General features: G+C 43.5%; 1 protein-coding gene across 4 annotated transcripts in view; it reads right to left on the bottom strand.

Moving 5' to 3' along the window:
* The window catches only part of LOC138953640 (homeobox protein Meis1-like), a 261,812-nt gene that overhangs the window by 56,372 nt on the left and 178,316 nt on the right, over positions 1 to 27,124 (bottom strand). For all 4 annotated transcript variants that reach the window (XM_070325516.1, XM_070325514.1, XM_070325518.1 and 1 more), the window contains 2 exons: positions 25,146 to 25,291; positions 9,273 to 9,349 (listed from right to left, as the gene is read on the bottom strand). In XM_070325516.1, coding sequence (XP_070181617.1) covers positions 9,273 to 9,349; positions 25,146 to 25,291 — 223 coding nt within the window. The remainder of the gene's footprint in view (positions 1 to 9,272; positions 9,350 to 25,145; positions 25,292 to 27,124) is intronic.

The raw sequence follows: 27,124 nt of genomic DNA, 5'->3' as shown, positions 1-27,124 counted from the left end.
TTGTTAAGTTCCTACCCAAGTTCTTACTCAAGTTTAATTACTAGATTTTTATTTTATTCTGCATCAAAATAAAATGAACTGTGATGAATTGCTGATGCAGACTTCTACAGATATTGAAATCTGTGACAGTAGGACTATACCTGATAAAAAAGAAAGATTGTATTCACTTGCTGTTTGTGGAAAAACAAAACACTACCTTGGGCGGCAGTTAACTGTGGAAGAAGTACAACATCTTTCCTCAGAAGATATAGAAAAGTATCATGGACGGTATGAATCAGTGCTTGGTTCTAAGATGGTTAGAAGTATTGGACAGACTGTTATAGGTTTGTACACAAAGATTTTTGGACATTTTACACCTCTCGACTCGGAGGAAGACTTAACACATGATCTAACTCATGACCCTGTTGTTTCCAAGTCCCTCGAATCTCTTGCCTGTGGCCTGTATTATCGATTTGGTGCTTTATTAGTACCATTTGTTGCTGGATTAATTACTTTCAAACACATTAATTTTCAGAATAAAAAAGATGACAGATCAGTTGAAGCAGACAGTGGAGCAGACGAAAATACCAGAAGTGAACACAGTGACAAAGAAACCTGGTAGAGTAGAAGCAGGAAAAAAACTAGCCGAATGGAACAGACAAAAAAAGTTAAATCAAAAGGCAAAGCAGAACATTATGTCTGAGGTTGAGCAGACACCAAACATTCCTGAAGTGACTAAGGTCACACAAACTGATCAAGAATTAAAATCTTCATTTCTATCATACAGAAAAGTAGCTGTAGCAGCTGTTGTTGGAGGAGGTGGATACTTGCTTTACAAACTTTGGCAAGGCAAATATAAAGTGTCAGAAACACCAAAATCAGAAACACCAAAATCAGAAACACCAAAACCAACAAACAAAGCAGTACAAACAATAAAAAAGCCCACAGTAGTACCTGCAGTGGATTCATTTCATATGGAATAATTTTAATATTTTAATTTTGATAACATAAAAATGAGTTCTGAAAAGACAATAGTTAATCTAGTTTATCACGCTGCAGTGATTGGAGGCTTGAGTGTAGGTTACACAATGCTGGGTAAAAGTCTCCTCAGAATGAAACCAGCCGACTTGGGAAAGTTAGACTTCGAAGACGGTGCTAAACTAATTGGTGTTGTGACAGCTTCCTTTGCAACAAAAGACTTCCTGGTGAAGCAAGGAATTATTCCAGAAAATATAAACATGTAAGACAATAAAATGGCTAGCTTGGTTATGATGGTGGGAGGTGCGATTGTAAATGCGCTTGCATTTTCTGGCAGCAACTATTTGTTTTCTAAACTGCAAAATGGTGAAGAGAGGGAAAGGCACAACAAAGCCATGGAACAACTGGCGAAAGCACAGGATGAATACGAGAAGAAACGAATTGCGCAGTTAGACTTTATGAATGATAAACTCAGGCAGCAAGGACATGCAAACAAAACCTTTGCCAATGTTGATGCAGCCATTCAAGAATACTATCTTGTAACTGGAAAGAAAATGAAGACAAGTGCTCCTCCAAAACTGGGTGACTTTTATCAGCCTTCAGAAGAGCAGAAGGTGGGCGAGATTGTTTTCATTGTTATTGGTATGGCTGTTGTTTACTTTATTGCGCGTGCTGTCAAATCTTAATATTCTGTCATTTAAAAAACCATGAGTGATGCTTTGTTATCTAAAATATATTATTCCCCAAAAGGATACTGGAAAGGAAGAACTGCTATTGACAAGCTCAGTGACGCAGCAGGTGTTTCTCAAGATATAGCAAAGAAATGGTTGTCAAAGCAGGCAGTTTGGCAGATCTATTTACCTGCACCAAGAAAAATTACACGACCACACTTTGTTAACATTAAACCGAATGACACTCATCAAATAGACCTGCTGTATTTACCGCATGACACAGTCAGAAGGAAGAAATATAAGTATGCACTGACTGTAGTTGATGTTGCAACAAGATACAAAGATGCTGAACCGTTGACAGAGAAAAGTGCTATAGCTACAGCTGTTGCCCTGCAAGAAATTTACAGACGTGGACCACTAAAGTATCCCAGAATGATTCAGTGCGATGATGGTAAGGAGTTTAAAGGAGCTGTCAACCAGCTTCTGTTAAAACATCATGTTACAGTGAAGAGAGGTATTCCAGGAAACCACAGGTCACAGGCTATTGTTGAGAGCTTTAACAAACAGTTGGCAGAAAAACTGTTTTCATATCAGTACCATCAGGAATTTTTGGACACAGAAAGTAAATTGCGTAACACTGAATGGGTCAAAAGATTACCATCAGTACTTAGAGCAATGAATCTGGAGGTATTTAAAGCTACAGGGTTAAGACCAGTTGATGCAATCAAACAGAAAACAATACCTGTTGCTCCAAAGTCAACAACACCAGTGGCATTACTACCTTTCAATCAGAAAGTCAGATATTTATATGCACCCGGTGAAGCTGAGGGTGACAGCAGGAAGCGTGCAACGGATCCAATCTGGAGTATTGACATTCATGAAATCAAGAGAGTAGTAGAGACAAATCCACCTATATATTACTTGAGAGAACCAGCACCGCAAAGAGCCTTTGTAAAAGAGGAATTACAATTAGTTCCACGTGGTACAAATGTTAAATGATTTTTTATTTCAGATTTTATAGTGTTAACAAAAATGGAAGCTCTGAGAAAGAATTGCAACTTCATTTTTTTAATTTATATTTTTATTTTGAGTTATAAAATCAAACTCACAGCGATGGAAGACTCTGTATTAGAATCTTTATCGACAGTATTTGACACCGTTGAATTACAAGTAACGGATCCTCAAAATGTGCAGTCCAGTGTGCAAGACGCCATTGAACAAATTCCAAACAATTTGTTGATTGAACCTCCAGTAAAAGTGCAGATAGTCAGTTTAATAAAATACAAAACAGTCAGTGATGAGGTGCTAGAAGTTCATGTTTCAACCAGACAACTAGCACTTAATTCTATGGCAGAATTGAATGGAAACTGGGCAGATGAAATGATGAAACGGTTTGAGCAAGCTGCAGAGGATGCAAAGATGAAAGGATCCGGATGGTCAGAAGGTGAAATTCTAAAAATAGAATTGAAGCTAAGTAAATTTGCCCCCATCAGAGGTAGAAGTTACATACCTTTACCTCCTGCTCTTGTCAAAAAACGTGCTGTGCTGAACATAAAGAATGATGATGACAAATGTTTTATGTGGTGTGTTCTGGCAAGACTGTACAGTGTAAAGAAAAATGCAGAAAGAGTGTCTAACTATCATGCATACAGAAATAAACTAAACTTTACTGGTATTGAATTTCCTGTCAGCATTACAAGCATTGACAAATTTGAACAGCAAAACAAACCCATCACCGTAAATGTTTACACGTGGGATGAGGAAGATGAACTGAAACCAGTCAGAATATCAAAGAACTCACCAACGATTGGTGATTGTGATACTAACCATGTTGACATGTTACTAATGACTGATGGTGTAACATATCATTACACTTTGATTCGTACAATGAGTAGACTGATGGCGAGCACAAGCAATCACAATAGTAAACAAGACTTTTGTAGGCGATGTCTCTTGCGTATTCCATCAATTCATGCAGCACTTATACACAAGCAACATTGTAAGAGCGTTGATGATGCGGTTGTGAAGTTAACAACACCACCGCCAGACAGCAAAGTGTATTTTAAGAATGTATGCAAACTACAGAAAAGTCCTTATGTTGTTTATGCTGACTTTGAATCTATCATTGTGCCATATGAAGGACCTTTACCAAAAGACCTACCTAAAACAGTAACTCTAAGTAATCATCAAGTCTGTTCATATGCATTTATTGTTGTTAGTTCAGATGGTAAACATTCTAAACCGCAATTGTACAGAGGACCTAATGCAGCAAAGAACTTCTTACAGCAAATGAACCAAGTGCGAAATGACTGCTCCAAACAACTGAATCTTTCAGACATTGTTATGAAACCTGAAGACCAAGAACAGTTTAACTCTACCACACAGTGTTGGATATGCGAACAAAGTCTAACACCAAACATAGACAATCCAATAGTAAGAGATCATGATCATGTAAGTGGGCAGTTCCGAGGAGCAGCACACAGCAAATGTAATCTACAATTAAAGTTTGATCCTAAGACTTGGAAGCTTCCAATCTTCTTCCATAACTTGCGCGGTTATGATTCACATCTGATCATGCAGGCAGTAACTGATGAATACAAAGCAAGATGCATTGCGCAGTCTTCAGAAAAGTACATGGCCTTTACTCTGAATAGTTTACACTTCTACGATTCTGCTCAACATCTGATGGGAACACTTGAGTCTTTATCTTCATCACTAACTGCTTTCCCAATCACATGTAAGTACTTTGACAGTGACTTAGTTAGAAAGGGAGTCTATCCATATGAATACATGGATTCGTGGGAGAGGTTTGATGAAGATGAGTTACCACCAAAGGATGCTTACTTCTCACGGCTGAAGGGTAAAGGTATAAGTGACGAAGACTATGAACACGCTAAGACTGCATGGAATAAATTAGGATGTAATACAATGGGTGATTATCATGATCAATATTTGTTGGCTGATGTTTGTTTACTTGCAGATATATTTGAGAATTACAGAAGAACATGTATGAAGCACTACAATCTAGATCCTTCACATTACATATCTGCACCAGGCATGAGCTGGGATGCATTTCTTAGATTTACAGGAGTAAAGATTGACTTGCTATCAGATCTTCCTACACTTCAGATGATTGAAAATGGACTACGTGGAGGAATCAGTATGGCTTCACACAATTACTGCAAAGCCAACAACAAATACTTGGACGACTTTGATCCTATGAAACCTTCTAATTACATCATGTATCTAGATGCAAACAATTTGTATGGTTGGGCAATGTGTCAGACGCTTCCACTTCGGAACTTTAAGATCTATTCAGGACCATTTTCACAATGTGTTGTGATGACAATATTAAAAGCAGGCCCAGACAGTCGAAAGGGATGGATACTGGAAGTTGACTTAGACTATCCACTATCACTTCATGATCTACATAATGATTATCCTTTAGCGGCTGAGAGGTTAAAAGTAAACCCAAGAGAACCTCCAAAGCTGGTGCCCAATCTGTTTCACAAAAAGAAGTATGTGTGTCACTACAGACTGTTACAGTTTTACATTAGACATGGATTAATTTTGAAGGCTGTTCATCGTATAATTTTATTTGATCAAGAACAGTTTATGAAACCTTACATTATGAAAAACACAGAACTGAGAACCAAAGCCGCTGATGCATCAGAGAAAGACTTTTTTAAACTGATGAACAACAGTTGCTTTGGTAAGACAATGGAAAACCCACACAAGAGAAAGGATGTTAGACTTGTTACAAGAGAAAATGAGGCCATCAAGCTGACATCCAAACCACAGTATCAAGACTTTAAATACTTTCATGAACAGCTGTATGGTATCTTAATGAAAAAACTTGTAGTCAAGCTTGACAAACCAGTATTCATAGGCTTTACTGTGCTAGAGTTGTCAAAACTGTTGATGCTTGAGTTTTTGTATGATTATTTGAAACCAAGATATCCCAAATCGAGAGTACTTTACACAGACACAGATTCATTCTTACTTGACATTCCAGCGGATGACATTTACAAAGATCTAGAAGCTGAAAGTCCTGCAGTAAAAGGAAAAGATTCTTTTTATGACACTTGCGACTACCCTAAAGAATCACCATTGCACTCAAATGTTAACAAGAAGGTTATTGGAAAGATGAAAGATGAAATGAATGGGAAGATAATTAAGGAGTATGTTGGATTGCGTGCAAAGATGTACAGTGTTGCAAGTGAGAAAGGGGTGGTTAAAAAAGCAAAGGGTGTAAGCAAACAGGTTGTAAAGTCGAGCATATCGCATGATAACTACAAGGAAGCACTGTTTCAGAAGCGAGTGTTTCACCATGACAACCCTAAGATCAGTTCCGCGCTTCATCAGATCAACACAACTATTGTAAACAAGAAATCTTTAGATGCTAATGACACAAAGCGCGTTTATTCATCACCAGAATATTCTTATGCAATTGGGCACTGGAGAACAAACGCGGCTTCAAATAGTCTGAGTGTGTAATAAGAATTTTTGTCAATCGGGAAAACCCGCTATGACAGCTTTGTTTTGACTGCAGCGGGGGAGAGGACGTCGTTGCTTGCGTTGGGGAAGTGTTTGTGAAAGGGGAGTAGGCTTTGTTGAGTTTCAAAGCAGCCACCAAGTACACTTATCAAAAGCTTGAATCAAATAAACAAGTCAATTGAATAAGTTAACACTCGGCGGCCGCCCGAAGGCAGCCTTTGAAGCGAAGCGAAGCGAAGCGAAGCGAAGCGAAGCAGGGTGTTGACCTATTTTGGCGCAACTGCCAGTTGCGTGACCTGATTGCAGTGTTAGCTCTAACTCTTTTTTCCTACTCTTGTGATTGCTGTTGATGTATATTTGGAACCATTGACGTCACTTTCTCAGCCCAATCGCGAAGCAGGGTGTTGACCTATTTTGGCGCAACTGGCAGTTGCGTGACCTGATTGCAGCCTACTCTTGTGATTGCTGTTGATGTATATTTGGAACCATTGACGTCACTTTCTCAGCCCAATAAAGCCTGATATCCTCATTCTTTTCAAACATGGTTTTGAGTTCTTTTCTCATGTTGAAGACTTCATAAAAAGACATCCCAACTGTGCTGAATTTGGCTCTGTATGGAAATAGTAAACGGGCAATCTCCCTCAATCTCCGTGCATACGTAGAAGAAATTTTAACGTTTCTTTCCAACCAGCCATCCCAGGTCTCATTATGAATGCCTTGTTCTGCTTCATAAAACTTAAATGCGATTTCTAGAACCATTCCATATTGCAAATTGAAGCCCATTGAAGTTGCCTCCTGTCTTTGTATGTGTCTATATCCCTCAACTAACTTTTCAATGGCACTTGCTGATGATGTGATATCTTCCGGATTAAAAAAGAACACTTCCTTCCTAACTTTCATGCTTACATCAACAATTTTTGACTTTAAATATTCGTGGAGTTCATTGAACGTCATTGTTGTTTTGGTTTTCTTTGGTTTTCCTCCATACAAATCTGAAAGTTTCCGTTTTGGGCGTGAAGGAAATTTAGGTAGTTTTCCACTCTGAGATGGCCCTTCATTTTTCATTTGCGATAATACTTCAACAAAATTGTTGAGGTAACTGAGGTGCTCTTCAATAGTTAAAAACTGCTCAGAATTCCATTCACTCAATGATTCCGGTAAAACCATAGTTGGTGAATGTAAAATTAAAGTTGATGACTGTGTTGAAAAATCTAATAGATTTTGATGAGCAACTTGTGATTCAAGAATTTCTCTCTCTAATTCTTCAGAAATGCTATCTTGAGACATAAATATTTAGCAAATATAGTGACAGTAAAAACACTTCTCTCACAGAAAACACAACTGCACGGCAGGCGAGTCCGGAATGAAATGGCAAAATCACCAGGCTATGTTACAATCAATACCAAGTGTTGGGCGGACGTGACGTAACTGTTGCTATCACATGATTTAATCTTGTCTTGCCATTGGAGGAATATAGAAGACAGGCTTGCTGTTTGTTTTTACCAGATCAATACGGTAGTTATGGCTAGCCGACGAAGGGCAGATTGGATCAATACGCACGCTGGCTGCAACTAGTTAATATTTCAATGGAAACTAAATTTAGCGTTGCACAGAGAGAAAGGGGGAATGTACGTTCTGGGTTACTGATTCCGACAGACCCGGCATTGGTTCAAAACAACCTTACTTTACTGTATTTTTTTTGTATGGATTTATGCAGTATTTTTCTGATTTTGTCGCATGTTTCATTTTAGTAAAAGTTTAGTCCAGAAGCCTATTTTGCGTTAATATTTAGGGTCTGTCGGAATCGGTGAGCCAGAACGTACATTCCCCCTTTCTCTGAAGAATGGAAATGAAGGGGGGAGGAATATTGGTGGTGGGGTGGGGGATGGGGTTAGAGAGAGAGAGAGAGAGAGAGAGAGAGAGAGAGAGAGAGAGAGAGAGAGAGAGAGAGAGAGAGAGAGAGAGAGAGAGAGAGAAATAGACAGACAGGCGGATGGACAGAGACAGACACTCAGAAAGACAGAATAGACAAATTCACTCCTCCGAGTAGCAATAAATCAGAAGAACAAATTACAGAAAACACAAAGAGACATCGTACAGCACAAGAACAAGAACACGCCGAGCACTTTGTAGCGGCACAGAGACGCCGAAAGAACTATCGAGCTTCGAGCCGCCCGTGCTACCCAGAGCGGAAGAAGTTGAAGGAGCAAGCGACAGGCCTTGATGTGACAGGTCCAGTCGCGAGAAAAACCCAAAGAGCCTGGACCCAAACCTCTTCACGAGGGTCTGGGGCCCGCGATCCCGAGACAACTTGTGCAGTCTCGGCGCTCCAGAAGGCTTAGCAGCAAAGGGAGGCAACCCTGAAAAGCTGCATAGGGTCAGAGAGGACTGATTTATCCTATCTGCCTGTCTGTCTGTCTGTTGCCATTACCTTTTGTTTCTTGTTATTTTTGTTTTCTTCTTCCTTATTTTGTTTATTATGTTCTCCCTTCAAAAAAAAAGTCACTGTCTAATTTCTGCAAAAGCACAACTCAACGATCTCAATTTCAAACAATACAACAGCTGGACGTGTGACCGGATGAAAGACTAGAAGCTCTACACCCTGCATTAGATGAATGGTTATTTAGACCGCTATTTGGGGTCAGACCCAAGCTCAGGCATAATGCTGCGACATTCAACCGAGGTGACACATAATTCTGTGACATTCACCCAAACAAAATTGACACAAGCGGTGATTCTAGGCCATATGCATGAGTATAAATGGTAAGGGCGGTGTGAAAAATGAGAGGCAATAGGACAGGAAGAGGCAAGGGGGGGGGAGTGAAAGAGTGAGTGAGTGAGAGAGAGAGAGATCATCACACACACAAAATGATCACAACACTAAACGTGAACTTTGAAACAACCAACTTTAGGACAGACAATACGAGAAAGTACGCAACAAACAAATGCCAAACGAACGAAACAAAGATTGGACAAATGAAAAACAAACAAACCGAAAGATCAAACAAACACACACACCCACACACACACAAAGGAACGAACTAACAAAACCAACTAACCAACCAATCGGCCAACCAATCCACCAGTGACCAATCAACCAACCAACCAAGGTTCCTGACGAGAACAAAGAATTGGCAAAGTACTTACCAGTTGTTGACTTGAAGAATGGTAAGGCCGGTATCCTGAGCTAGTTGCTTTTTCTGTTCTTCTGATGGGTAGGGATGCTGCAACCCACAGAAACAACACAAAATTAAGTCACACATCTCAGTAATTAGCTAACATACTTAAAGCTAAAATATTACTACCAGTTTATATTTTGTTGTGATGGCTTTAAAAGGGGTCGTTCAGGAAAGCTAGCGAAAAGGTGGATAGAGTTAATGGCAAAGGGGACATTGGACACAACACAGGGATGAAAAAAAGATATACACAAGAAACCATCAAGCGTCTTCACTAAACCTAAAAAAAAAATACCTAGACAGTAGAATATCTTTGGCGAACCCCACACCGCAACAAAAACTGTATTCCCTAAAGAACGGGTCCTTTCGTGCACTGATCACAAAGACTGGGCGACAATGACCGATAGTTCTCATGTCCAGCGCGTCGCCAAGAGTCATTCTGACCGCCGGGCTGCTAATGACAGGTCACCCCGGGTCATCTGATTGATGAAGAGGGAGCCACTGTCTTGGTGGACTTTCACTCGCTCCCCTTCATCAGATGGCCCAGAGACCAGACTGCCAATTAGCAAGGCAAAAAGGAAACCCGTGAAATCCTTCCTTGTTGGTGAGAACTTTCATGATACAATAGGATATAGACAACGCAGTTGGTATTCACAGATTCAGACCGACTAAGCCACAATCAATAACCCCAAAGCCCAAAAGAGACACAAAAACTACAGTCAATGAAAACAGAATGTGCTTGAACTTTGGAAGATTGTTTTTAATTATCCGAGCCACAAGGAACTCATACTCATAACCGCGTTGTTTACTGAGCGCCGATGTCCCTTTATACTATTCGATGTGCTTTCTAACATCAAGTATGATTCCAAGAAACCCGAAACACCTTCGTCCCGCATATGCTTATCTATCTTTTCTTTTACAATATTTCCTTCATATTTTCTTCCTCCATCTAATTAATTCGCCTTTCCTAAAGGGAAAAATATCTCCCCATCTATACGACCCCCTCCCATGCCTGGCTGTGAGTGCCTATAAAAGTCACCGATTGTTATCAGGTAGTGATCAGGACGATGTTAACGACCTCGGCGTTAGCAGCAAAGACGACTATTTCGGAACAAATCTGTCAAGGTCAGACCTTCCCACCTTCTGATCTTAGAAGCTAGTAGCTGACTTTCAAGAGCCTAGTATCTGGACCGGGTTTTTTCTATTGGTTCGTTAGTGAGGGTAATAACTGGCTGATATCGCACTGTGGGATGACATCGTATCGTTGATTGGGCGGGGATGCTAGTACTAGCCCTGGTCACAGACAAAAAATAAAAATAAAAATGGACAAATAGTGTGTCTTTTGGATACAATGTTGATCTTACAGCAGTAAATGTTTCTGTAAGATATACATAGATAAAATGGTGTTCCCGAAAAAGCCAATTTATTGTCAGAAAATTGCTCAACGAACAGCAAACAAACAAAAGGCCAAACCCTCATCCCTTCCCCCAGAACACTTCTGTACGAACACTGCACTTGTGGTTCCAGAACTCCTTTTTTTTTTTAGCTAAAGGAAGTTGACCCGGGCAGACGTGGTCACAAGCAAACAACGTCTTCCTTGTTTTCACACAAACACACATAACTTCACCAGGGAGGCGGAAGAAAAGAAAAAGAAAAGAAAAAAGTTTGTGTAGGCCCTCGGGATGGTGGAGGGGTTGAACGGCGGAGGGGTAATCAATTCTCTAGGTTCCAAACCAAGCCATAAACGTGGGGGGATGGCAGCATTAGTGATTTTGGTTAATACTAGCGTAAACTGATTAAGTAAATGTCAGGGCGGGGCGGGGGGAGGCACTCGGGGCCGGCAGAAAGGCTTATTAACCAGTTTGTGATGGAGAGAGAAAGGTCAGCCGCCACTTTGCAGCCCCAGTTTTGGGGGCCCGTGATTACCCAATTCCGCCGCCGAACACAGGAAGCGGTGAGGCTGGATTGGGGGTGCTGGCTCGGCTGGATTGGGCCCCACTGCAAGGAGCGAAATGTCAGGCAAAATTTTCCATCTCTGCCATTAGCGCGATTGTCGGCATCAAAACAATACCCTCCCTGGCTCGGCCCGCTACGACCCCTGGGTCAGGTGTGGCTGCCTCACCAGGCACGGTGCTCGTTTGTCAATCCTCAACCCTCAACTCCACTCCCCTCAATCCTGTCAGGTCCCCTTCCTAAACCTCCATGGCGACGGTGACGTCTTCGTTCCAACGGTGTCCTACTTTTTCTCGTCTATAAGTCACTGGCAATCTTCATTCAATTCCCTCAATACTTTTAGCCCTGAGTAAAATTCCCCTTCTTCTCTCCCGCGACGACCGTGTCGTCTTGGTACAAACAGCGTCCAAGTGTTTCTCTATAAAAGGTAACTGGCACTCTTCAATCCTCAACTTCCTCCCTTCCTTGTCCTATAGGTCTTTCTCCCTCCCCTCAACCTCTCCGAGGGCTGTGACGTTTTCGTTCAACAAGGTCCTCCTTCCCTCTTCAAAGTTGTCGTCAATCAGCTTCAGCCTCAGCTGTATCATACTACTCTTCACCTGGTGGTTGTTGTCTGTACGCTTCTTTCCGACAACTCTTCACTCGTGCTGCCCTTTTGTTCTAAGGTCTAACGACAACTTCGTTCATGAGTACCTTAGTTTTCTCTACATAGATGTTGTCGTTGCTGTCTCTCTTCATGTAACACGTCCCTCCTTTGTTGTTGCTCCGACGTCTTCTTAAGTTCCACGCAACTTTTTTCCTTCGTAGGCTAGCCAAAGAGTTCTCTGCAACCCCTGTTCAAATCTCAGCATCAAATACATTGGCAACATTTCGTCTTTTGCAGCATTGTTTTTTTGTTTTGTTTTTGTGTTCCGTTGGCTCAAACCCTTTGCGGTGCAATGATAAACTCCTTTTTCAATTGCATGGGCGTTCCTTCTTAATGTGCACCACAATTCAGCTGAATTAGCTTTCACTTTTAAATCAGCAATAAAGGTTTTATTGCAAGAAAGTTAAGAAAGATGGTAAAGACCTCGGCGCAATTAGCGAAAGAGGGTATTTAGTAACGACCCAGCTCTTATTTTTCTCCTTAACGCACGTGTTTTACGAGAACTGTCTCATGACGCGCACTTTCAAGTACAACTGCGAGAAAAGAAAAACAAAAAACAATCTACTCTCACTTTCGCTGCACTCCCTGTATTTCGCCACAAAATCTACGACCTTTAAAAAGGACCCATGCGAGCCACGCATCCCAACCGCGAATAAAAACCTACACCAAACAAACAGAAAAACAAAACCTCTCCCAATCTACGAAGTCCTATTTCGGCCAAAATCGACAATAAAAGTCTCGGCTGTCCCTTATAGATGGCGCTGCGCGAGATTCTGCGAGACGTGGAGCAAGAAGACGGGTCTTGGAGGTCCCTGGCCCTCGCCAAGTCCCCGGATGCTACCCCAGTGTCCTTCATCAGCAAGAAGAAGGAGCGGGAAGGCGTCTAACTGTCCTCGTGGGACCCATGTTCTCCACACAAAAGATGAAAGTTTGCTTGCTTTTTTTTCTCTCTTTTCTTTTGCCGCAACACTACCAAATAAAGAAATCAGTCTTTTTTGTGTGTGCTAAAGAGTCAGTATTCTTCCATGGTGTTTTTTTTTGGTCTTCGACTTGCATTCAATTTGTCTTCTTTCTGTCTTTTTTTTTCAGGGTTAAGAAGTTGAGGGGAAAGTGGGGATCGTTCCATGCAGCGATAGGGGAGAGGACCCGGCACCCTACGTGAGAATGTTATGGATGAGACTGCCAGGCAAAATTAGGCAAGACATACAAGTACAAGGTCCCAGGGAATAGCCATAATCCCTTAACAAGTGCAGTTGCATTTGAAAAGAAGACGAGCACAAAATGACAGAAATGAGACAAAAGGGAGAAAAAGAAAGCATACAAAAAACACAGGCATGAAAATGACGGAACGAGCGGGCTTTCCAACATGCCCAGGTCGTGGAATTTTTGTTTCTTTTGTTTTCGTTTTCTTTTCTTGAACTGTCGTCCAATGCATAAGGGACAATGGGCCATTTTGGTCTAGGGGGAAAAAAGACGAATGTTCAAGACTGAGTCACCATACTTGTTAATGGAACGAGTTATATGATATGCATAACGATGAAGTCTTTATTTTCATAGAAGGGATCAATTGTGTGGGTCTTTTAGTATCCGTGGCAGCTTGCCATACCTTCAAACTTCAAGTTATACTGGTTTCTCTAGTCTCTTTAAAAGATAACTTCAAACTTGATAAGCCTGCCTCCCGCTGTTATTCATGTCAGCTTATTGGAAAGGTAATAGAAAATCTACATGACAAGGGTTCTTGAATAATTACAAAGTGACGAGCATGGTTTCATTACGCAAAATAAATCTCGCCTACACTTCATCATAAAAAGACAGATTCAGTCAATCTAGTGTCCTAAATAAAGTCAATAATGATGATGTCCAAATCATTCTTAAATAAAAACTACTAATCAAGCTTAATAAGGAAGTGGGGGAAAACCAAGACCCGACAGTAGCGGTACGCAAAGTGCAATACAACTGCCATTCTTTACATACATTCACGATACACAAATGCATTCACGGAGCCCCAATACGCCGATGAATAAGGAAGTAAGGAAAATCCGATGATCCGACAGTAACGGTAAACTAACTGTAATAAAACTGCCATTCTTTGCATACATTCACAGACACCAAATACATTTACGAAACCCTATGCACTGATAAAAAATGAAGACATTGCGCAACTTTGATTTCTATACGGCTGATTAGACAGCTGGTATGGGTTAAAGATCACGATGCCGCACATTTCATCTCATTTTTCTGCAATGATAAACTTTAATGAAACGCCACCTAGAGACTCGGCAACAGCTGGCGACATGTGCATTTGTCAATTGGGGAAAAATCATCACGCTCTGTGTATGAAAAGGAGGAGGAAGTATAACTAGCAAGACTGGCAAAATACTCATATCTACATAAAGCTGCCGAGCCTCGATGAAACGGCTGAATAGAATTATGCAGATATATAATCTTGATTTTTGTTGTTGATAGTGATAACAACCAGGACGAGGATAGATAAAAAAACAAACAAACACGAAGACGAGGACAGTGATGATGATGATGATGATGATGATGATGATGATGATGATGATGATGATGATGATGATGATGATGATGATGATGATGATGATGATGATGATGATGATGGTGATGATGATGATGATGATGATGTTGAATCCATTCAAACTTCCGCTCATTACAATGTACTACAAAACACCTCCAAATGTTTCACATCCAACCTCCATGTTCATCCTTCTCCGTCTGTTTTCTCCTCCAAAGCCAAGACAAGAAGATGAGCCCAGGGCAGCGACTGGCTATTATTTTGGGTCATCCAGTAATAGCCCCAGTAATGACCACTAAAGCCACTCTCCCTTATTAGCCCCGTCACAGACCTGTCGCTCCGTCCTCTGCTGGCCAAACAAATGTTGTTTTCATAATTTACTACAACGCCAAAGTCGCGACCCTCGACCCCCCCCCCCCACCCCCCACCCCCTAAATGACCTCCTCCACACCCCCCCCTCCCCTCCTCTGAATTCTCCTCCACTTTCCTTGCAGTCTGCACCCACCACCTTCATCCTTTACCATATTTAGTCTCTTCACTTTAACACGTCTACTTTTACGGTTATGCTCGCAGGTCGGTCCTTAAAAGTACGGCGTCTAACAGAATTAATTCTTACCCGTAAAACCAAAAAGGCTGAAAAACAGCAAACAGACGAGGATAGTGAGAAAGAGGGGTGGGGGGGGGGGGGGGGGGTGAGGAGGGAGGGGGGGATGTGCCAAGAAGCCAGGTCTCGCGGTTTATTATCAGACAATGACACCAACCAAAAAAACTGTTCCGTTAATTGTAAGACAGACACTACTTAGCGAGGCACAATTAGGATAAGTCAACCTAAGCAAGAGAGGGGAGAGAGGGAGGGGGGGGAGAAGGAAGGAGATGGTTGGCAGAGATGGTGAGGATAAGCGGGGTGTGGGACTCAGTGATGGGTATGGTAGGGAGTTATTCAACAAGTCGCAGTTGTTGCAGACCGAGTGCAAAAGGTTCACATCATCTGCCGCTGTTTATACAGGAAATATGATCAATAATATTTTGAATTGCGCAGATATATACCTCCCCCGCGCAGTTGCCCAACTACCACTGAGATTTGGCTTGCTATGCTCGGGTCATTTCACGTCAATAAAGTGGTAATCCGCACTACTGCAATGGTGCAAATGTGAATCGAAGCTCGAACTAACATTAATCGCGCCCAATAAAAATATGTAGCAGCCCAGGAAGACGAAAAGAAGGAAGAAAGAAAACAAACAAGGGTTTAAGAAACAAGCAAGTATATAGGCAAGCAAACAAACAGGCGACGACAAACACACAAGAAAAGAGACAACAACTTCACAAACAAGAAGCAGCAAATAAACAACACCGAAAACGTAAATAACAACACCACAAACGAAATACACAAACAGAACACACAAACAAACAAACACACAAACAACTTCAACAACAGCTGCACTAAAAATAAATGAGCGCATGGCTGCAGTGCGGACAGACAATTGGAACAGCTGTAGCCGTCACGTTTTGGAATTTCAACAAGCACGTTATCACCACATCCTGAGTGTCATTTACTGGCAACGCGTGGCCCCTTTTTTCCATCCACTGAATATGCCCGCCCCCATTTCCAATTCTTTGGCTGTCAAGATGTGCACAAGCTTATCGGCAAAATGGCCAGCGTATGTCATCAACTGGGGTTCTGTTTCTCTTTTCGTGGAATAATTGTGTTCTGGTTCTAGTTTCGTATACACATTGCGGATATGCTATGCTGGGACTGTTGGTATACTGGCTGTTTATACATTGTACAGTTGCACACATGTCTTAGATGTTTTCTTGTGGCAAAAACCTGTCCATGACAGTTTGTGTTAAACACTTAGAAAGCCATTTTTTTCAATCCAATTAATCGCATTTGTGAAGAACAAAATGTTCATTATTACAAACATATATTCTCGCATTAGATCAGTCCCAAACACGATAAGTATTGACTATTCTCTTAGTGTAATAATGTTAGCACATTGTAAGTCAAACCGTGAGAAACAGTCTTTAGCTCAAACAAGTCACTACAAAATCGACTCTCCGACTGATACTGGAACCAAAAAGATTTCCGTCAGGGGTGAAAACTGTTTGCTGGAACTATGAGAACTACTCCTTTTTCCTTCGCTCTCTTTTTCTGACAGAGGCAGAGAATTGGAGAGGAAGCGAGCGATACCTTTTGTTGCTTTCACGCTCGGGGCCGTGTATTCAGGTTTGTTTTCCTCCCTGGGCCCCTTTCTCCCCGTGGTGCCAGTCTCCCGTATTCCTCCCCGTCTAAAATTAGTTCTATTTGAGCCAATTCCACCGCCTTTGAATCGCCGGCTTTCTCTGTGTGCATGGGGAGAAAACAGACCAAATCTCAACCCGAATTAGCTCGATGGGGCTAATTCCTTTGCCGCTGTTTTAGCCCGCGCGACTTTGAGACCACTTCCACCGTTTTCCTCCTGCTGAAGAGTTTTCGAAGGAAACCGGTTGCTTCGAGAGTAGTCTCCCGTGTCTTGCATTCTTTTCCCCAGGCCCCTGGAGCAGCTAATCTCGCTTCCCGGAAATGTCTGTCTGCTGCAAATACCCCGAGTAGTTAGCATCCCAAATCTACCCCGGCTTCTTATTGAAAGCATTCATTTTAATTAACCCTCATACGCCAAAGGGACGAAAATCTGAACATTTATCACGGCAGACGACAGAAATCCATTGGAATGATATCTAAGAAACTCATTTTATATGGTCTGCCTTGATTTCAAAACTACTCCTATATTACCCGGAGTCGTTCAATCAGACTGCAAATCCACAAACAAAGCCACAGTCGTAGAAACTGTTGGGGTGTACAGCTACGGCTATACAGGTAAAGGTAAAAAGGTCCGTATCTCCCACCACCATCCGACTTTTTCTCTTCTCGAGCTCCTGGCTGGTTCCAGAGTGCCAGAGTTTTATCAGGACGGAGGAGAAGATGCTAGCGCATTCCTGGCGGCACTTGGGCCTATTGACAGGGCGCAGGGGGGAAATTCAACAGTATACTTTGCCCCTGGGCCAGGCAGCCGACGAGTCTGACATTTATTTTGGGTTGGCATTGCAAGTGGAGGACTGAGGTTGGGGTAGAGGGAGGGACAGTGATAGGATAAGCGCTCATTGTTTTCCCCCGTACAGCTACACCTGTGGAGCAGAGTGGGTGTTGGGGGTGGGGTGGGGTGAAAGGGAGGGGACTGAGAAAGCGAGAGAGAGAGAGAGAGAGAGAGAGAGAGAGAGAGAGAGAGAGAGAGAGAGAGGGGGGACATGGTGAGAGACACAGAGAGAGACAGAGACAGAGACTAAGAGACAGACAGACAGACAAACTGATATACATGTAGAAGTAGATCTAGAGACAAAAAGAGAAGTAGGGAGAGAGTTGGGGTGGGGTGGGGGGTTGGAGAAGGGATGCGTGCAGATGTGGCTGTTGTTGCTGGCGGCAGTGACGGTGAAGTCTGGTGAAAGACGGGGGTGGTGCCGCTCGAGTGGCAATAACAGCGCCGAGGAACAGGTTTGTTGCTTCGGCAAAAGAGATGAGGGGGAGAGACAGCGAATCGGGCAAGGAAAAAAAGAAGAAAAAAACCCGAAAAAAACCCACCTAAAACTAAAAACAATTGGCAAAGAACAATGGCGCTTTTTTTAACTTTAAAATTTTCTTTTTAGCTTGTTGCACGCAAGAGAACTGTGGGAGATAAGCATGAGAGAGAAAAAACACAACAACAACAAAATTTGCAAGAAAAAAACACATCTACAGAACAATAAAATCAAAGGGCCAAAGCTGCCAAATACCCGAAGCAAAAACAGAAATAAAGACAAAGAAGATGAAGAATAAATAGAAAAAGAAGAACACAAAGAGATCAAAAAGTTCTGATCTGCAGTTTCCAACTTTAAATAACAAAATAATATCCAATCAATATAAGCAGACGTGAATGCATGAAGCGCGGCAGCACAGCTATACCATTAATGTTGTCTTTATCGCTATATAAAAGATGTCTTTAAAATTCATCCCAGAATCTTCGCACACATTTCAGCATATTATGCAATCCCATTTTACACACACACACACACACACACACACACACACACACACGCACACACACACACACACACACACACACACACACACACACACACACACACACAGAACCTCTTGCTCATCCCCACGCATGTATGTAGACATACACACAGCAAGAGACCCGGCAGAAATTGCAGAACGATGCCAACACACTCAGCCCGCTCCCTGCAGCTTCATTCATTATTGATGCAATCACTTTTGACACAAACGTCGCTCCGTAGCCACTGACGCCATCACAACAGTTAGGGCGAGAATCATTCTAGGTGTCAAATAGGGAAAACATAAACAGGCTGTGGGACTACCTCTTGTGCCAACGACCAGGGACATCCCGCAACAACTGAGCCCCGACCCATACATAACCACTGCTGTCTCCTGACCCCCGAGAGCCAGATAAAAGGGCGATAACTTTTCCTGACATGACAGGTGCAAACAAACAAAATGCACTGCTCCCCCGCTGTGGGTTAGCCGCCCCTTCGTCGTTCCACTCATCAAGGACCAATTTACCTTGCTGTGTCCCGCAAGTTCTGGGACCGGGGCTGGAACATCTTTTGACTCATAATCAGGACTGGGACCTGCAGGAGGCAGGTATACAGGACAGGTAAAGTTAACATATTCTACTGCCGGCGTAGCGGTTGAATACATTTGGGCAAATGATGTGCAGCATGAGCTCCAAATGCCGCATAGTTCATGCATATTTTACGACAGGTGATTTCGCTGGCATGATGCACGCGTTCAAGGAAGTGATGCACATAGATTTGTTTAAGATACGCTTTAAATGTGTGCGGCTACAAGCAAACTAATAAAGCCTGTATCATACGTTCACATTTTTAGTTCTTAGTGACACGCTGCAAATGTTTACGTATACCAGCGCAATACCTCAGCATCAAATTACAAAAACAAAGCAGCCATCGCCCACAACTGAGCAACCATCATCGACAAGTTAGTTCCCTTTGACGATGGAGTTACGTCCGCTGTTAAATGTCACCTAATTCCCTCCGGAGCCAGACTGTGTGAGTCCAACGGGTCATTCGGGCAGCAAAGTCAAGGGGTCAGTTTAGTGGAGTGTTTACCTTCACCCTGACGGACAGTTTGATGCCTCAGCCAATCACCCGCCACGCCATGACGTCTTCTGCCCACTGTGTCAACGGCGCAAGGGGCAACTCATCCATTTTGTCTTGCTGAGCGCTCATTACAATTATCTCCCCTGACACGGAAGACAAACAACCCAAGTTTGGTTTAGCGGCGGTCACCAGGAGGGTCAGGGTGGCTGCGATGGTGATTTCATGTCCAGTGACTTTCGTCCCGGGGCCCTTTTGACTCCTGTGACAAGTTTTCACAAGGAGGGGTTCCTTGGAGGAACGTCCACATCGTCTTCCTGGCTGAAGGCTGTTTTTCCATTGCAACACCGGGTGTTGAGAGGCGTCGGTTCTAAACACTCCTGTGCACAGTGACATTTTAACGCGTCCTGCTGGGAAACGGGTGTTTCACGTGACGCCTCGTATACTTGCCAACTCGGAGAAGCACTTCAAACGACACCTTATACAAATAAATATTGACTCCTAGGAGAGAAAGGGTAGTTCTACACACAAAAAGTCTTGCAAAGGTTTAATAAATTGAATCGTCAAATATTTAGTGTTTTCCTTTCTTTTATTTCTGAAGTGTTCATTGTTTCCTATTGAAGGTGAAGAAAATGGAGAAGAAGGGAGGGGGAAAAGAATATCGCGTTACCTATTGCCACGCTGTGTAAGCTTCAACACTTATCAACTAATCATCTTCTGCAAGAAGAAAATACACATGAATGACGACGCAAAGACGGGCCCGAACAAGAGAAGAAAATATAGTTCAGTCTCGCATCAAATCTCATCGTGACCGAGACGACGTTCGAGATCCCCCCCCCCAACGTTCGCGCGCGCCACCTTCCTGGTTTGTTGTTTGGTTAAGCCACCCTCCGCTGAGGCACCCCGCTAGGACGCAAGGGGGTTCGAGTCTTCTTCCCGCCACTGTGGCGCTAGTCTTACCTGCGGGGGTTAATGAGGCGCGAAGTGTCATTTAATAACACGCTTGATTTGCCGTTCAATCGTGCTGCACCTTAGGTATTTATCATCACACCGGGACCCCGTCGAGCGCCAGTGTGCGTGGCCGGTCGAGTGTGCAACAGCCAAACACACACTCACGAAACACGCTGTCGCTTCTCGAATTTATGACAGTGGATGAATTTTTATACAGTCGGTAGTATAGTACGACCAAAGAGGGTTCAAGGACTCGAAACTTTCATAACCAGTTCGTCACACAATCGGAGGACGAGTAAAAACAGCGTTAAAAGCCACCAGTCACGCTTGGGGAGAAAAAAAACCCCACCAACAGTGACTATACTATAATGTTGCTGCCGCCTGCCTGTTGTAATGATGACAAGTTTTGACGCTACCTGTGTTTATATTTCCGAGTCAGTGAGCTTCCGACAAGCCGAGCACCTGTACGCCTGTTGCTTCTTCTTAACGGCGTGAAGTGAATCATTGAAGCTGATAGGTTATCAACACAGGTACGTGACAGGAGTCAGTACTGATTGATGTTATGCTAACCTTACTTGGCCATTTCACGGAGTACGCCAGTTTTCGCCTTGACAACGAATCGCTTGTTCTGAGTTGTTTGATGTGCACGCTGCAGACTTTTTTTTTATCTGTTGTTCTAGTGCAAACACCATCAATCATAACTACAAATGACTACTAATGTTGTGTATGTTTCGAGTTTGTTTGTGAAAACAACTGCGACATGAAATCCGAGACTGCAAGGGATAGCTAGCTCAAAACAAGGCGAAGCCAAAAGAGCTTTAACATAACCAGACCGTCCTGCAGCCTGTTTTCGGAGATTAAGCGGAACGGTTATTCCAACACATTAATGGAAAGGGGAAAAAAGGAAAAAGAAAAGAACAGAAAAAAAAGAAAAAAAGAAGAAGATATAATACCCCCCCCCCCCCCCCCCCCCCCTGCTGTACTCCTCTGTACTAACACTACACATTATTGAACTTGCACTTTTGCTGTTTATACTTTCAGGGTAAAAAAAAAAAAGAGTAGTAATCTCTCTTCGTTACCGAAGGCATTTTGACGACAATACGCACGGAGGCTACAAGTTTCAGTAAGCTGCATTCTTGAAAACTTCTAATGGATTGTCAATGCTAAAGGATGTTCTTCTGATGCAAGCATCTGCGAGTTGCCTCCCCTGGAGACCTTTAATCAGACTAACACAACGCTGATAGAGACACAAGGGAGAAGTTAGTACCGAGAAATAATGGGTGCTGGAGATACTCACGGAGAGTATACCACTAATGGTGTCAGTGATTTCACTGTCTTCGTAGAATTCTAAATACTCTTTCACAAAAAGACTGTCTGAGGTGAGTGAACGTTCAGATTATTATGACGCGTCTTCAACGATTTTTAAACCACAAAGAAAAAAGACTTACAACATAACCTTATCTAGAATGTTCCAGCCTGTTCCCTCTTGCTTCCTATTTTAGCTGGAACCACTCCGGTTCATTTTCAATGCTGTATACAAATCTCGGACAAAATCCGCAGCGGCACAATAAGCAAGAAGTCGCTAGGCAGAGCACACGGAGAGGAGAAGAAGAAAAAAAACAAAGAAAGGGAAGACAATCAAAGCGCCATTGGCAACCCAGCGTTGTCTGCCCTTGGTCCATCAAAGAGGAATCATGTCTGGAATAATCAGGAAGAGACCCAAAACTCTTCCTTGGTTCTGCAAGTGGTTCATCGGAATTCACTCCCTAACACACACACGGACACAAGAGGTCCAACAGACACTGGCCAAGATGCAGACAGACAAGCGCGCGCAAAAAACACTCATGGATGTTCTTGCACACATACACACACACACACACACACACATAAACACACACACACACACACACACACACACACACACACACACACACATAAACACACACATTTATATACACACACACACACACATACACACACACACACACACACACACACAAACCCGTTCCCCAACATCAAGAAGTAAGGACATGCGACACAAGGACAAGATTCCCCTCCCCCACCCCACCCACTCTCTCCCACCCCCTCCCCCCACCATTCAACACCACCCCCTTTCTCTTCAACTTCTTCCATTGCTCTTTTGCTATCTTGCGTCGTGCCATCCCCGAAGCTGTCCAGACTTAAGCCCTTTGCACGCGTCCAGTGTTCGCGATAAGGCCCAAAAACCAACATGGTCCCCTGCCCCTCTCGCGCGCCTGTCAATCACACGGCCATTTCTCATTAACTGTTGAAGGCTTTTAATTCGCCCCTTAATTCGTGCATCTACCCGCGCTACAACATTATCCAGCTTTTCGCGCGCCTGCATGCGCGTTCCCCTCCCCTCCCCTCCCCCCTCAATCCTTTATCGTTTTCAAGTCTTCGGCTTTCATCTTGACCCTACCCCCCTCCCCAACTCCCGGGTCCCTGGGTATTCATCGGTGGGAAAAAGGGATCGTGGAAGGGGATTTCGCCCCCGCCCCAATCTTCCGTGTGCAAATCGGGCCCCCAGCACCAAGTCATGAATGTTAATAGAAAATATCAACTGCGACCTCAAAACAAAGTCACATCCCGGGGATTGGAGCAGAAATGGAGAAGATCTTAGAGAGAGGGAGACCCCCCAAAAAAATTAAAACCAGAAAACACGAAGAACGAGAGAGGCCAGAAAGCGGGGTAGGGAATGATGCTAGAGACACAGAATCAGAGGAAACGTTGAGATGTTGAGTCCAAGTAACGAGAGCAAGGGAACAGGGGAGGTCACCATTGCAACAAATTTCAAGCCAGCATCAGAATACGGATGTGGACACAATCTAAAGTGCGGACAGAAATCAGTTGGCGAATTCAGACAAAAGGAAAAACATAAAATGATTGGTGGGGAGGGGGAGGAGGGAGAGAAATGAAAAATTAACCCAGTCAAGGAAGATACAATCAGAGTGAAATTAAAACAGTCATCATCGACACTAGCAGCAATAAAGCAGCATTATCATTAGTGTTTTATTCTCTGATGTCAAACCTCTTGGCACCGCAAGAACTCCCGCCCCCGGCCCCCTAAACCCTCTATTTCCTATGCCCACCTCATCCATCCCCTGTCCTACCCCAACCAAGCATCTTCTCTTCCTTCCAACCTCATATGCTTCCCATAGTCTCCGTAACCCACCCAGCCCAACCCCCACCCTCACCCAGCCCTGCATCTTCTCCTTTGACTTCAGACACGTTATATCATCCACGTGCAGATTTTCTATTACCGAATCTCCTCCTACTTCCCCCCCAAAAAAGCAGAGAGAAGCCAGAAAGCCAGGAAACCTTGGAGCCCAAAGAGCAGCATCGTGTGTGGATTTTGCACTGGCCAGGCAGGTCCGGATCAATTCCGGTGCGGGTGTAGCATAATTTCGCTGTCATAACAGATGGGTTGTTCGGCCAAGTGTGGTTTGCCGAGCCCGGGGGGTCCAGGGTTGGGGGTCAGCCCTGGACATAAAGCTGTCAGGCCCAAGCCGGTGGGGTCGGGGCAGGAGAAGCTTCAACGCAGATTTCTGCCACGCTAACCTTCCTCCGCCATCATCCATCATATTATGTCCCCCTGCTCCACCCCCCCTCGCTGCGGACCCACCGACCGACAACACAACGCATCTTCCCTTTCTCTCTCTTCTTGGGTCATTTTTGGAACTTTTTCCTTTCTTTTTATTCCATTTTTGTTTCCCTCCTCCAGTTTTTTCTCGTTTCCCCCTACCCTGATTCTGTAATAAATCTCATTTCATGCGAAGTTTCAGGACGGCCCGCCAGAGCAGGGGAGCTAATATTTTGATAGCTAATCAAATGGCCAGATTCTTCCACATGAAAATTCCATCAACGCAGTGGAAGGTTAGCCAGAGGCTGCCCACGGCTATTCATTGTGTCCCCCGAGTGGATTATCGCTGAATGAAGGTAGGGGATCAAACTAACAAGCTATTTCTTTTAAACACCGGGGCTTAAATGGATTGGGGGACTGAAATTATGACCCGTCCCATCCTCGCCTAGCTGTATCATTAGCAAGCCACAAGCCACGTAAAGTATTAGAAACATGAATGGAATTCATAATGACCTCGGCGCGTATCGTGTGAACAGATTTAAAAGAAATCTGCGTTGAATTGCTTTGCAGGAAGTGCCTGTGTCTGGGGCAAATAAAAGGGAATTGTGCAAACTAAGCTCTCATAACCTATTAACCCACTGAGGATTTTCCCAACATTGTGGCAAAAGAGTACAGGCGCGACAAAACATATTGGAATATAATTATATACAAATCTGACTCAGTTAGAACAAGACTTGATGAACCGACAAACATACAAACGAATGTATTGAAGAATACAGAAAGACAGACAAACACACAAACCACGCTTGAAACTGGTGAACGAGCGCGCACACCGACAGTAAGGCACACAGAGGTACAAGAAGACCCACTGACAAACACAGAACCACCCCTAGCTCCTGGAGACATACACTATGGCAGACAGGAAAACGGACGTGCACATTGACAAAAGGACACACAGACGGACAGACAAACACACTGACATACACACTGGTTTCTGCAGGTGACTTACCGAGAGATGCTGGAAGAGCCAGGCACGCATAATGTTCGTGGCCACTTTGGGGAAAATTCCGCGCTTTTTGTTGCGCTTGCTTCCGCGGTCGTCATCTTCGTCCGCAGTTCCCTCCCCTGATCCTACACTGTTGTCCAACCCGTCCCCTGAAACACGCAAAGAAAACATCTGATAAGCAAACATGTCGGTTTTTTGTTTAAGCTTCTTCTTCTTCTTCTTCTTCTTCTTGGCGTTCGCAGAGGTTACACAATCAGTCCAGCACTGGTGATAAATGTTGTCGTTTTCTCCAACTCCTGTCGACTGCCGTATAGTTTGGTCTGCAAGGGAGTTGGTGACGGCCACACTTCTTTTCGTTAAGGAGGTAAAAGGCAAAGGGTGAAATAAGAGAAAATAATGCACAAAAATATATGAAAACACAATGAACATGACTGATATATTTAAGCAATGCTTTCGAACCATTGGCAGAACATGACACAAATAAATTCCAGTCAGGCACTCTTGTAAATTCTAATTGACAACCCGTTCAAAATACAAGCACGGCAACGTCGAACAACAAACGTAGCAGACTGGGACAGTTTTGAAGAACTGAAGCAGAATATAGAATTCAGTCGATGGGTATGATGGTAAATGACGGGGGAGTGTGCTTGGTGAGGAGAAGGATGTTTATCACATCATCTCAGCTCAGGAAAGACCTGTGTATAAGGCACACAACCCCAACACAGTGGGTCCGGATAATACTTATCACAGAAACGAAAAAAGAAAAAGAGAAAGACAAAAACAACCCAGAAAGAGAGAAAAAGATGTTGCGGGCCGTGTTTTGCAGGTCTGGCCGAGCGCTCTGGCCGAGCCATCAAGCAGACAGGACACGTGCGCAACAATTGCTAACGACCTGCAGTCGCCATGCTAAGCAAACTCTTTAAGGAACCATCCGCCCGCCAAGCGACACACATCGAGGTGTAAGATTACGCCACGACTTCTGCAGTTTCAATCGCTTCGGGGGAGATGCTGCATGCACAGCTTTTCCGACGCCGGGGCATATGTTTTTGTGATGGGGGCCTTTTTGGTGGGGCCACGATCGGCAAAGGAAAAAAGGTGGGTGATAAGTATTTAGCGAGCAAGTCGGCCGTGCCACCGCTTCAACGATTCCCTTCCGATACCGACCGCGCCAAAATTCAATTAGCATAACGACGCTTTTTGATAAGCACTTATGCATGTCTTGCGCGCTCTGGCTGCGAAAAAGCGGTCTGTGCCAAAAGAGCCTTCCTACTTCTTTTTTCTGTGTGCCGTGGATGATAATTGGCAGGCTTATTAGGTTTTAAACTCCTCGTTTTATCGTGACGATAGGAGAAGGGTCGGTGATTGTTCGAGCAGCGGAGGCTGTGCTAAGTACATGCTGGTGTGTACGTCTGTTTGATTCCGCTCTACTTCTTTCGTTCTTTCCTTCTTTCTGTCTTTCTTTGCACCTTTTGAGTGGTTTTGCGTCTACAACTCCCCATTTGAGGCCTCAGTTTTCAATGCCATGGCAGTAGGAAGAAAACCTCCTGGGGCGACAAGCGAACATCCCCAGGGAGGATCGATTCATTCAAGTCTAAGCAGTCCCTTTCAAACGCTATCCTCCGCCAAGTCAAATTTGCAACAAGCATGTCTGAACCTAGGATTATGATTCTTACAGCACTGAAAGGCCACGCTCGCTGAATCCTGTAATTATACATATCGTCGCGCAGGGGGAAAAAATGGCGAAGACTTGGCGACGCTACCCTTTTGTGGAGCTAATTGATCGGCGTCAATGAAAGCTACGGAGTGGAAAAAGACCTGAGTTCAAAGTACACCTCTAATCGACGGTCTTAATCTGTTACACCCGTAATCAACGATCTAAATCTGTTACGAGGATCTTGCTGTGACAAAAATAAAGAACATGAAACAACTTCACCGTCTGTCCTTTTTGTCAAGGTTCAAGAGTTGAACATTACATGTACGAA

This window comes from Littorina saxatilis, linkage group LG17 (assembly GCF_037325665.1).
Source record: "Littorina saxatilis isolate snail1 linkage group LG17, US_GU_Lsax_2.0, whole genome shotgun sequence".
NCBI classification, from domain to species: domain Eukaryota; kingdom Metazoa; phylum Mollusca; class Gastropoda; order Littorinimorpha; family Littorinidae; genus Littorina; species Littorina saxatilis.
Note: the sequence above shows the minus strand (reverse complement) of the source record. Positions and strands in the feature narration are given on the sequence as shown.